Source organism: Phragmites australis, chromosome 11, assembly GCF_958298935.1.
Source record: "Phragmites australis chromosome 11, lpPhrAust1.1, whole genome shotgun sequence".
NCBI classification, from domain to species: Eukaryota; Viridiplantae; Streptophyta; class Magnoliopsida; order Poales; family Poaceae; genus Phragmites; species Phragmites australis.
In genome coordinates this window covers 27913177-27925552 of record NC_084931.1, presented here as the reverse complement: position 1 = coordinate 27925552, position 12376 = coordinate 27913177, and the positions used below count along the sequence as shown (strand labels likewise).

General features: G+C 39.7%; 1 protein-coding gene across 1 annotated transcript; it reads right to left on the bottom strand.

Moving 5' to 3' along the window:
* Positions 1–8787: 8787 nt before the first annotated feature.
* On the bottom strand, positions 8788–11634 carry LOC133885314 (zinc transporter 9-like). Its single transcript, XM_062325006.1, has 3 exons — positions 11022–11634; positions 10717–10866; positions 8788–9319 (listed from the first exon to the last, which is right to left on the bottom strand). Exons 1-3 carry the CDS (start codon positions 11619–11621, stop codon positions 9014–9016), a joined length of 1056 nt encoding a protein of 351 aa, XP_062180990.1. The 5' UTR covers positions 11622–11634; the 3' UTR covers positions 8788–9013.
* Between the last annotated feature and the right edge of the window lie 742 nt (positions 11635–12376).

The following is a 12376-nucleotide window of genomic DNA, read 5'->3' as shown; positions in this document are numbered from 1 at the left end:
GTATGACTCTCTACTGTTTATCGAAGCTACAATAATTTACTATTTATCAGAGGTAATTTTAGTAGCATTTTTAATAAGAGAGGATGCATATGCACCCACACTCCATAACCTAGCTCCGCCTCTGGACACAATAGAAGCAACAATCCAGGAATATCCCCAAGTTCCAATCAGTGCGACTGTCATCTTTCTGAAGACAATATCCTATAAGCTGTACAAAACACAAAATCTACTGAAAAACTATTCTTGAACTTCTGAATCGATCTCTCTTGTTATTTGTTACGCATGTGCAATCTCATCGTGGTAAAAGGGTTGGTGTTCTTTTGTAAGTGTCCAAGATAATACTCTATGATTTTGGTGGTGCAGCACTGGCACTAAAGATTCTTCAAAAGGAGCAGCCGTTTTCTTAGTTTCTGACCAACTGCTCCCACTATGAATATATCCAATCCAACAGCCTGACTCCACAAGCATGCACTAATTATGCATGCCCTGCTGATTGCATGCTTCTCTGACTTGATATGTCAAATTTTTTCCCTCTGAAATGAAGTACTTAATTTCAGTGACATATATTGCATCTTGCCTCGTACCTAAATAACCATTACTACATATATGGCAAGAGTCAACTAAACACTGAGCATCCAGTGAACAAGGAGCTTAACCTAGTGACCATATGATCCAAGTTAGAAGAGTGATAAAAGTAGATCTAGAATGTTGGATCCATGCAACGACTGGTCACTATCACTTTCAGAAAAAGGCTTTTTTTGTGAACATTGTATCTTCTTAATCCATTAGTTCTGTTGCTGCGCACTTGTGTGCTATCCTCGACGTAACTGTTGTTGTGCACTTGTGGTTTTCCCTGACATATTTTCTCATCACAATTATTTTTGTTTGGTTCAGGTACTACATGATTGCATTCCAGGAGCTATTCCGGTCAAAATATTTTGTTCAGAAAAATCTTCATAGGTTATTTTTCTTACGAGAGAACTAGTTTGCAACTTTATGTATTAATATGGAGTTAAATTTTAAGATGAAGCGAAACGTTGTACTCAACATATATTTAGCATTCTGTAATCATGTTTGGATCAAACAGAGTTATCTTTTGACCTACTTCAGATGCTAAAGTAATACACATCACATTTAGGCTTAATGAAATTCATTACTTGAAGTCATGTATAGATATTTCACGTATTGTCATGAGTTCAAGTATGCACATGTGTGTTGGTTTTTCTGATTTTCTTTGATTTTTGTTTCCTGTTTTATTTGGTTTGTTTATTTTTTTTCCTTTTTCTGAATTTCTTTATTTATAAATTTTTAGACTATTTTTTAATACTCTTGAATAGTGCATTGTTTCCAATTTATAAGTAAGCACACGCATGAATCTATGTTGGGCTGATGCAATCCATGCTGATCCAGGCCTTTCCAAATGAACCTTAGGAATCAAGGGATTAAACTCTCCTCATGGGAGGTGACTGGGTGGTGGGAGGGGATTAATTAAATCCCCTAGTGGTTTGATTCTCCCTTGGAACGTATTCCACAGCTGCCAAACAAAGCCTTAGGTGGCAGTGGAGTCATGTGGGCAGGCCGATTTTTTAGGTTTTTTATCAGATGGGTGGGAAAGGGGAAGTGATGTTGTGGTGATGTACGGGCCAACTTATGCTTTATATAATAGAGATTAACATCTTGACATGGGTTGACCTACGAGTTGAGCCAAGCCAAGGCCCAGAAGAACTAGATATTGTGGCCATCCCGGTACTACCATCCCATTTCTCAAATGTAACCCTTTAAAAAAATCTCAAATGTGACTATTAACATCTTTTTCTAACTTTGGTTGGTAAAACAAAATGATCAAGAGTTTTATGAAAAAAAGGGATAGATTATGAAACGTTTACATGACACTTTGATGTGGACTTTACAAGACCTAAAAATAAAACACAAGTACAAAAGTAGATGTGGCGATGCTTTCATTGAACTTTAGGATAGGTAGATTCTGTTGAGTGCTGAACCCTAAAGCTGACCAAGTACGCCGACACAAGGCACAGTGTTTTTGGCTCGGCCCGAGCACGGCACGACATGAAGCTTAACAGGCCAGGACAACATGGCACAATAAGCCGGGCCATGTCTAGGCCAAGGCCTCGACACGACATCCACGCATAGCACAACATGATTAGGCACGGCTCGGCACGGCATGACTGACTCTTTTGAAGTTGTTAGGGCCGCAGAGATGTGACTGGGCACACGGAGGAACATTTTACCCGTTTACCTGGCCCATTAATGAGTTAAATGGGTTGTGCTTGGCCCATCTAACCCATTTACCAGAAATTTTGATTTTTTTTTACCGTTCACACATCTAACCGTTTTTTACCGTTTGGGCTAAAAAAATTCAGATTTTTTTTTAAAATTCACAACTTTCACCTATAAATAGAGCATCATCCTACCCTCTCATTCCACACTAGCAACAATATTTGCTCTCTTAGTTCTTGAAAATTTGCAAAAATTTGACAAAGTTAGTTTGAATTGTTGCAAAAAAATTGAAAAAAAATCAATATCATCATCCTACTGTTTTGAAGAAATCTTGGTAATTTTTTACATCGATATTATTTCTTTCTTCCATTCTTTGAAATGTTATTATATCTCTTTTCTAACTCAAATGTTCGATATTTTTAATTGCCATTCAACATTCATCATGGACGATGATTATCATGATACGTTTAACGATCATGATTTTTTTTCTTCAAGGACTCTCAAGGAATTATAGCCCCTTTGATAACAGTGTTGTAGATGCAGAAGGACACGGCAATGAATCTCCAGCTACTGCACATGCACCTCCATCAGTAGGCTCCACAAGTGCACATACGTCAGCAAGCACCGGCTCCAAAAGATCAAGAGTCACTACGTCCGAAGTTTATCAAGACTTTGAAATGATCTACAGAGATGAAGACGGGGTAAGTGATATGTATGCTAGGTGTTATATTTGCAAAATTGAATTATTTGTAAAATCCTCAGGTGGAACGAGACACTTGAAGAGGCACGTTGTAACTTGCAAGCGAAAGAGTGGAGCAGCGATAAAGTAGACGGTGCGGCAGTACAACCCCAACAGCTCTGTTCATCATTAGAAGTATGACTTTGCTAATACTCGAAAAGAGCTTTTCCTCTTTATTGTAAGAGCGGATCTACCACTCAACATTGGTGAGTCTGCTGCATTTGAAGATTACATTTAGCAAGCTCATAATTCTAGGTTCATGCATATTACTAGACAGGCAACTACTAGGGATATAGTAAAATATTATAATGCGTGTTATAGTAAGCTTAAAGAAATATTGCAAATATGTTTATTTTCAGTTGTTTTGACCTCAGACATATGTACATGTATGGCTTAGAGGAGATTATCTTATTGTTATTGCTCATTTTATTAATAATGATTGGGAACTAGAAAAGAGAACAATATATTTTTGGTTGATTGACAACACGCAAACCGGTGGAAATATTGCTGAAAAAATATCTCAAGTAGTTGAAAACTTTAGGTTCACAAATAAAATATTTTCTATCACTTTAGATAATGCAGGGAAAAATGCAAAATCCCTTCTAAAAGTCACTTGGATTTTAACTTTCCTCCCTAAAAGTCATTTTGTTGCAAAAAAACTCTTTAAAGGTTCGGCTTTATTGCAAACCCCCAACCCTAAAATTTTAAAAAATAAAATAAAATCACAAAAAATTCTAAAAAAAACTAGAGACAATTCTAAGACCTTATGTGATTTTTTTTTTCAAAAATAATATCATTTGCATCATATTTCATGGAGAGGAAGTTTGAAAAAAAGAAAAACGTGCGGCTCATTTATTAATTCGAGTTAAATGCATAATTAATTATTTACTAATCCAAAAATCATGAAACCAATTTTTTTTTTACTGTTCTTACATGATCATCTATCTTCTAAAAATACACAAAATCTTAAAATAGTTATTGTAACATACTGAATTGAGTAAATGTTTTACAGATAGATTAATTCATAACTAATCCATAACACCTCCAAAATTAGTGAAACCACTTTTATTAGTTTACTTAAACAATGAATTTTGTAGAAAAAATAATGGTAGATATGACAAAGTTAAAATAACATGAGTTAATAAATGAGCTGCATATTTTTCTTTTTTTCTTTTCCAAATTTCCTCAACATGAAACATGACGCAAAGGATATTATTCTTGAAAAAAAAATCATAGAAGGTCTTATAATTATCTCTAGTTTTTTAGAATTTTTTTGATTTTTTTTTTAGAATTTGAGGGGGGGGGGCAGGGGTTGCAACAAAGCCAAACTTTTAGGTGGTTTTTTTTTTTTTACAACAAAACAACTTATGGGGGAAAAATTAAAATCCAAGTGACTTTGGGGGGAGGGGTTGCATTTTTCCCAACAATGCAGGTGTAAACTTTAGAGCAATAGATATTTTTACCCCGCTCTTTAGTACATATGCTAAATCTTTCTTGTTATATCAACGTTATGCTTGTCATATTATCACTGTTATAGTAAAATCTGATTTAAAGAGCTTGGCGTCATACCTAGAGGATTTTCATACTGCAATATCTTTTGTGAACTACTTTAACTAACTAATTGCAGTACATAAGCAGTACTTGTTGCAATGAGTAAGCGTCCACGTAAATTTGTTGCGGATATAACGGTAAGATAGAACTCTACTTTCTTGATGCTAAAAAAAATATTATACCATATAAGAGCACATTTGATGTATTTATTCATATACGCTATCATTATTTTGGGGTTAAACTTTACTCACGGAAGAGTATTGGTATGTTGCCTAAAAGATACTAGAGTTTCTAGAATTTTTTTTATGATTCAACTATTAGTTTATCACAAGTTTATTATCCAACATCTTGTCTAATTGTATATAATATTGTTAGAATTCCTACTTATTTAAACAACTTTGAAAATAACAGTCTCCTAGGAGATTGTGTAGTTTTTATGAAATCTAAAATTTTAAAATGTTGGAAAGAAATTTCTTTGTTGTACACCTCTGCATTTATATCAGATCCTAGAGCTAAAAAAACATAGGTTTCTGTAGAGTTCTCCAAATTTTAGGTGATGCTCTTGGTTAGGATTATTCTACTTATCATGCTAATGTTCGTGCTTAGTTATTCGATAGTTATAGTAAATATGAAACAAAGTATGCCGGAGTTCACTTGCAACGAACTCCACTAAAACAAGAAGAAGACATCATGAGGGGGAGGGGGGAGGTGCTTCTTCATCAAGAAGTTCAAACTCTTCGTCATGATCATCTACGAGCGCCGGAATTCTAACATCCGGAGGGGAGTTAACATACATCATCAATAGCGATAAAATGAGCCATGAAGAAGACAATTTCAACATACTGCAATGATGGCATGAGCACAAGTCGACATATCCAGTGCTTTCACTGTTAGCACGAGATTTGTTAACGGCCCGTATCTAGTGTTTCTTTGGAGGCTGCGATTAGTCTTACTGAAAAGATAATAGAAGAAAGAAGAACAAGTCTCACAAGTGAGATAGTGAAAATACTCACCTTCGAAAAAACTAGAAACAAGCTGAAGCGCGAATGCAACATACTACAAAGAACAATGACCTTAAAGCTTCATTCAAAAATTTGTACTAGATGTTGATGGGAATGTGTAATTTTCTGAGGTAGGTTGTACTATTTTCCCTTTAGCTACCAAGGTTTTTAATGAGACAACCTACCAATAAAACTCATTTCTAGAATTAATTATGTGTCCATATTATTTTTGATTTTTTTGATTTTTTCCGAAAATGACCCTCCGCCTATTTGACCTATAAATAGCCATCAGCCCACCACAGCACCACCCATAAAACCACTCACAACCATACATATCTAATTCTCTATCCAGCTATCTCTCTTTTGCTACTTCCTAGCCATTTCAATAAGTCAATTCCATCAATGGATCAGGACATCGAGGACTCACGGGCATGATCATCAATATAACAACATTTTGAAAAGATCTACAGAGAAATCTATAGGAAAGATGTAAGATTTGCTAAGTGTAGTATATGCAATAAGAAAATATGTGCAATGTCTATAAGTGAAATGGAGCACTTAATGAAGCATATTACATGTTGCAAGAAAAAATTTGGAGTTTTTAATGAAATCGTGTAATTTTCAGAGCATAGGTTGAGCTCTTTTTTTCTTTTATTATTTTTTTAACGAGATAACCAATTAATAAAGCGTATTTTTATCTATTTTTCATATTTTTCTTGATTTTTTAACATGTGAGCTATTATTTTTTATATTTTTAATGGAATTTTTCAGAAACGAGCTACATCAGACTGTTGTGCTTGTTGTGCTAGCATGCCCGCCATGCCTTATCTATGCCCAGGCCGATCCGACATGACCGTGTTTTACGGATGTGCCTAGGGGTGTCCATCAGGGCCACTTGATCTAGTGAACCCTAACCTTCGTAATTGATGACGCACTGACACAACCACACAGGTGCTAAGGCCATCTCCAACAGAGGAGGCATTTTTTAGATTCGGTACCCGTTGCTACAGTACTCCGGAGAGAGAAAACGGACCGTAAATCTGCGGAACTACTGTAGCACTCGCAACACTGTAGCAGTACTGTGGCAACACTGTTCATAGAGACTGACAATAGGCCCGGAGCAGAAAAACAACACCTTCACTGTAACTATACTGTTCACAGAGGCTGACAGCGGGCCCGGAGAGAGAAAAAGAGGAGTTGAAGATAGAAAATAGGGTAGCTGCTGGAGATGAAAAAATAAGAGATACTGTAATAGTGATAAGGGACGCTGTAATAGTAAGAGGTGGTGTAACGTCAACACTGGGACAAGTGACCGCACCATGCTCGAGAAATCCGAGGCGCCCAGGGACACCTCGATGATAATCGAGTGCACCACCACCCTCAGCTCCAACGCCTGGACTCACGGCATGAACTCCAAGAAATCAATCGAAAATCTAAACCCAACTTTAGTCACTATTTCTTGCAGAGCGCAAGGTGTGCCCGTGCTACCTACTTGAAAGATGACGCGGTGGCGCACGAGGTCGTCGCTGGCTGTCTGTGTGGGTGCGAGAACGGACATCCCGTGCGTGTGCGCGTGCGCGTGCCCGCCGGAGACCTACAAGTCTCCGTCGCAATGTGCAAGCTCCGTCGGCCCATGACAACGGTGTGTCCTTCCTATTGACTGTCCGGCGGAAGTACCCCGTGGTGATCGCAGCGAGCATGGTGACCATCCCCGCAAACAGGAACTTCCACCATGGCGCGTCCACGAGGCACGAGCAATGTTACTTGATATCTGTGTCCAAATTTATTTGCCGGACACCTCGAATTCGAGTCGGATTCTGACACCCGTGTCGGATTCCAAGTTGTATTTTGCGTGTCTATTTTTTTTAATCAGACACCCGAGTCCGAGTCGGATTCCGACACCCGTGTCCGTGTCCAGGTAACACTAGGCACGATGAGCCTAGCACGTCGAAGGCCGCGGGCAGGATGCGCACCAGCCCTATGGTGAGGATGACGCCTCCGCGAAGGCCTTGACGACGAGGAGAGGTCGGTGTCCGTAAGTGGCGGATTCAGAGCAAATATTTAGAGGGGGTTTAATTTCTTTTTCTTCCTCTCTCCTCTTATTTTTCTCTCTCTTCTTTTTCCTCCTCCTCTTACTCTCTTCTTCTTCCTCTTGTATATCTAAAAATAATAGGAGAGGTTTGGAGGACTCTCAAGTGTGCTAAGAGGGTAGGTGGGCTTAAGCCCCAGGTCCCTCGTTGGATCCGTATGTGCTGTTGTCTGTATAGGCCATATACGCAGGCTGAATAGAAGCAGACTAAGCGGAGTCATATTTGTTGTAAAGAAGAGTGTTTAGTTGTTTGTATTTATTTGGACAGATTGAGCTGAATTTCTGTTTGGTTAACTAAATCTGAAGTCACATGATCGAATGCAAGAGCTGATATTATAATTAGTTGCTTGTATGAATGTGATTTTATGACCCTCACAAATGTGACTATCTGTATGAGCAGATGCAACGCCGAGTCAACCTTCATACATACATTTGTATCTATCAGATCAAACTAAAACAGTATAAATAAATAATCAAATATATTTACCAAACCATAATCTATTCGTACGAATAACCATTCACGCCTATTTGACGATCCAGAGCTTGTAAACAACGTGCCGTACTAAGGAATTCAATATCTCCAACCTAGCTAATAATAAACTAGGAGAAGGAAAGTACAACAAACAGGATGCTTAATATCTCTACGATGAAAAGTCTCGGCGTCGTGGAACTGATAGAAGACTTTTGACATGTTGCTACATGTCGACATTCTAGTATCATACAAGGTCGATCTTCTCATAACAAATTCCAGATGTATTAACGGGAATCGCAAGTCTATATGTGTAACATGTCGACATTCTAGTATCATACAAGATCGATCTTCGCATGACAAATTCCAGATGTATTAACGGGAATCGCAAGTCTATATGTGTAACATGTCGACATTCTAGTATCATACAAGATCGATCTTCGCATGACAAATTCCAGATGTATTAACGGGAATCGCAAGTCTCTATGTGTTTGTGTATATATACTAGTCTCATTCCTCTCTTTTTTTACTTAATATGTATCCATCCATTAGAGTTTTTATATCTTATCAAATATACTATTCCTAAAGAACTTGACATAATCTAGAGTGGAAACTACAGTGTTTCGCTTTCACGGATTGGTACAAAGAAAAAGCACACCACCTTTTACTTGAAGTGGATTTGATACAACTGTTCGCCTTTTGCTTCTCTTTTTATAATTCTGAACAAATCGGCCGGGTAAGGGTTTAGCCGTTGGCACTTCAATTTATTACATCGAATTTGGTATATTCTTCTTTTTACAAACACAAATGAGAAATCATCAAGTAATTATTACTCACAAGAACAAGATAAAAATGGAGAAGAAAATCCAAATCCAGGAAAATAGGTTGATATTTCACCGTATTCGAGAGTCATTATTCACGAGTGTTCAGGCCCATATGGCGAGCATGGACATGAGCGCCGTCCCAACCAGCAACGAGACGTTGATGATGAGCTGCAGCCTCCCATTGTTCTGCACCCTAGGGTTCATGAAGTCCTCAGCTAGGAGGTCGACGAGCGCCATGTAGATCAGGATCCCAGCGGCCGCGGCGTGGAGGACTCCTTCGATGATCAGGGCCCTGGGGCTGTTCTCGTTGTAGGTGGAGGAGATCCCGATGCCGATCACGACTCCGACCGGCGTGGTGAGTGAAAAGAAGAGCGCCATCGTCAGCACTGATTTTAGACGGAATTGGGCCTGCACGGACCAAGAAATTTCATCACCGAATAATCAGTGTTATGTTTCTGATTATGAGTGCTGCTTCCGCTCTTAATTGTTGCCTTTGTTAAAGTTTTGACTTTTGAGGGAGCTCAGAAATTTGCCGCTCCATTTTATGGCATGCACTTCAGGATTGCCTGTCGGTTTTCTCACTGGCATGCGTGTATAAGGGCTACATGTCAGAAAGGCAAGAAGCATAAAATCCTAAAATGACAACAAATAGGCTGCAGATCCTAATTAAACGTTCAGTGATTTTATCCGTAGACGCATGATAGAGGACGCATTCGTATGTATGAGTGTAGTGTATGTAATAGTGGTATTAGTACATCTTCCATGTAATCGGAAACAATTCCTAAACTTTCTATAAATTGATTGTGTTTTGTATAAACTAGGAATAAGATTGTTTTGTATAACCAATCTTTATTTTTTTCCCCGACAACATTAGGTCCTATATATTCGGAAATAAAAAGAAACAATGGGACCTATTTAGATCGGTGGTATTTCATTGGAAAGTTTTGAGATCAGCTAAACTAAAATTGAACCAACTGTTGGAACTGCACATCTATTACCTTTCTAAAACCACTTATCTCTTATCCAAAACAACTTAATTATATCACATCACAATGGTAATTAGGCTACATGCATGCAATATTGTAGTTGAACACAGATTTGAATAATTAAGTAGATAGCAGGAATTTAATCAGGGCTTTTGCTAACTTGTGAACATTCAATAGTTAAGGATCTGGTGATGATTTAACATTGTTTACAGGACATGTTGATACAACACAAAGAGTTGATTCAATATTTTTTACCCAACATTTCTCACATCACCCTATTCGGTGTAGAGGTCCGACGGGCGCCATGGAGGCCATGTGATAGGAGGTCTGCAATGGGCGAGGGTGGGGCAGCCGTTTAGGAGGTTCGAGGGATGGGGGCAATCGTCGGGGCTTAGGCCACCGACAGCCATTGCTAGGCGCAGGGGATGAAGGTGGAAGGAGGCGGGAAGAGGACAAGGAAGAAAAAGATAGTAGACGGTGTGCTCATTGAATCCGAATCCAAGGAACGTTCACCGAGTAATGCCCCCACTTAATCTAGGATATGGAAATAGAAATTTGGAGCTGTTCTAATTGTTGCAGAGGCACATAATTAAACGGTCTTTATAATTTATGTGCTCAAGTACACCACTGTACTTAGCTTTTAGATAGTCTCATGATCTGTTCATATCTTGCGAGAAGTTCCGAGTTTTCCAAGAGTCGAAGGAACAAAATCTGAAGCTAAAACACACTGGAAAGTTTACATATGCTGATTTTGCGTGTACTGGGTCTAAGTGATCTGTTAAGTTTCAGGACACTGGACACTCTAGTAAAAGCACATACCTGAACAATGCATCCTCCAAGCCCTATTCCTTCGAAGAACTGATGAAACGTTAACGCGGCCACGAGCGGCTTGATCGTGCTGGGACTCTCAGATGCACCCAAAGACATCCCGATGATTACCGAGTGCGCTATGATCCCCAGCTCCAGCACCTTGAGAAATTCATACAATACAACATATGAGCAAACACACACATCCATATATAATGAGCATGCAAGTATAAGCTAAAATGCTATTGCAGGAGTAAAAGTTTATTTGATGCATGAACGCGGGTGCATGCATCATGCATGCACTGCTCGAACTAAACCTGCGCGATGACGCGGTGGCGTATGAGCTGCGCGCCGCCGTCGGCGTTGGACGTGGACGACGACGCGATCGCGGACACCACGCCGTGCGCGTGGCCGTGGCCGCCGTGCGCGTGGTCCGAAGTCTCCACGTCCCCGACGGACGTGGCGGTCTTGGCGTGCGCGCGCTGGAAGTAGCCCGTGGCGATGGTATCGACAACGAGCGTGGCGATGGCGGCGAGCATGGCGACAAGGCCGGCGAACGGGAACTTCTGCCAGGGCCCGTCGACGAGACACGGCGAGCCGAGCTTGTCGAAGGCCTCCGGGAGCATGTGCACGAAGGCCGTGGCGAGGATGACGCCCGCGGCGAAGGCCTTCACGGCGAGGAAGAGGTCGGTGTCCGGGCGGAGGGCCGGGAACCTACGGCCGAGCGAGGGGATCGCGCAGCCCACGGAGCTCGCGAATAGGATGCAGAAGATGGCCACGATCTTGAGCGTGAGCGCCCTCGCCTTGTCGTTGCCTTCATCCGTGCTGGCCTCGCAGTCGCAGTCGGCGACGACGAGCAGAGGGAGCGAGGCGACGGCGAGGAGGAAGAAGGCAGCGAGCTTGAGATCGGCAGCCATTTCTTAGTCCAAGGCCGAGCTAGGAATGGTGATGATCAGAGACACATATTGGCGTATATATAGAGAGCTGCTAAAATATAATCGATGAGGGATAAGAAAATGAAGTGAGATGCAAATGTCAACATAATCGTGTACAAAAATTCTTGAGACCTGATAACAAGGCATGAGTTTATTATCTCTTGTCAATGCGAAGATATTTTAATTTACTCCTTCCGATCTAAAATATAAGTTAAAATCAAACTTTTTTTCTTGGATAATCGATAGCTAAAAAATCTATAGATTGATAATATAAAATTGATGTTACTAGATTTATCGTGAAAAATACATTCATAATATATAACTCTTCTATTTAAAATAATATAATTTTATAGATATTATTGTTAAAATATTATATTGAAATAATTTATAGATATTATTAGTAAAAATATTATATTGAAGATCCTGTTGATGTTATAATAAATTTGTATTTGGGACCGGAGGGAATAGTTAGCAAGCATATTAGGCCATGGAGTCATGGATTAGCTACAATCTGGACGTAGATGGCCATCCATTGACAACGTGAGCTGCTTGCACGGAACGTAAAATCGCAGTTATGGATCAGTCCACCTCATTTGCTTGATAGATACTACTATCACTTTGTCCTTATCAATCCACTCGTCCAAGATCCTCTATGACAGAGCCATTTTTTTTTTTTTTGAAAGCCACTATGACAGCTCCAATCACCATGCAGGCATCCACCACTCTCTTGAACCGCA

Bases quoted from the DNA above. Each gene is read 5' to 3' on its own strand.
- LOC133885314 (XM_062325006.1), bottom strand. From the start codon at position 11,621: ATGGCTGCCGATCTCAAGCTCGCTGCCTTCTTCCTCCTCGCCGTCGCC. The intron at 10,867-11,021 runs GTTTAGTTCGAG...GAATTTCTCAAG, and splicing joins GCCACCGCGTCATCGCGCAG to GTGCTGGAGCTGGGGATCAT. The intron at 9,320-10,716 runs GTATGTGCTTTT...TGGTCCGTGCAG, and splicing joins TTGGAGGATGCATTGTTCAG to GCCCAATTCCGTCTAAAATC.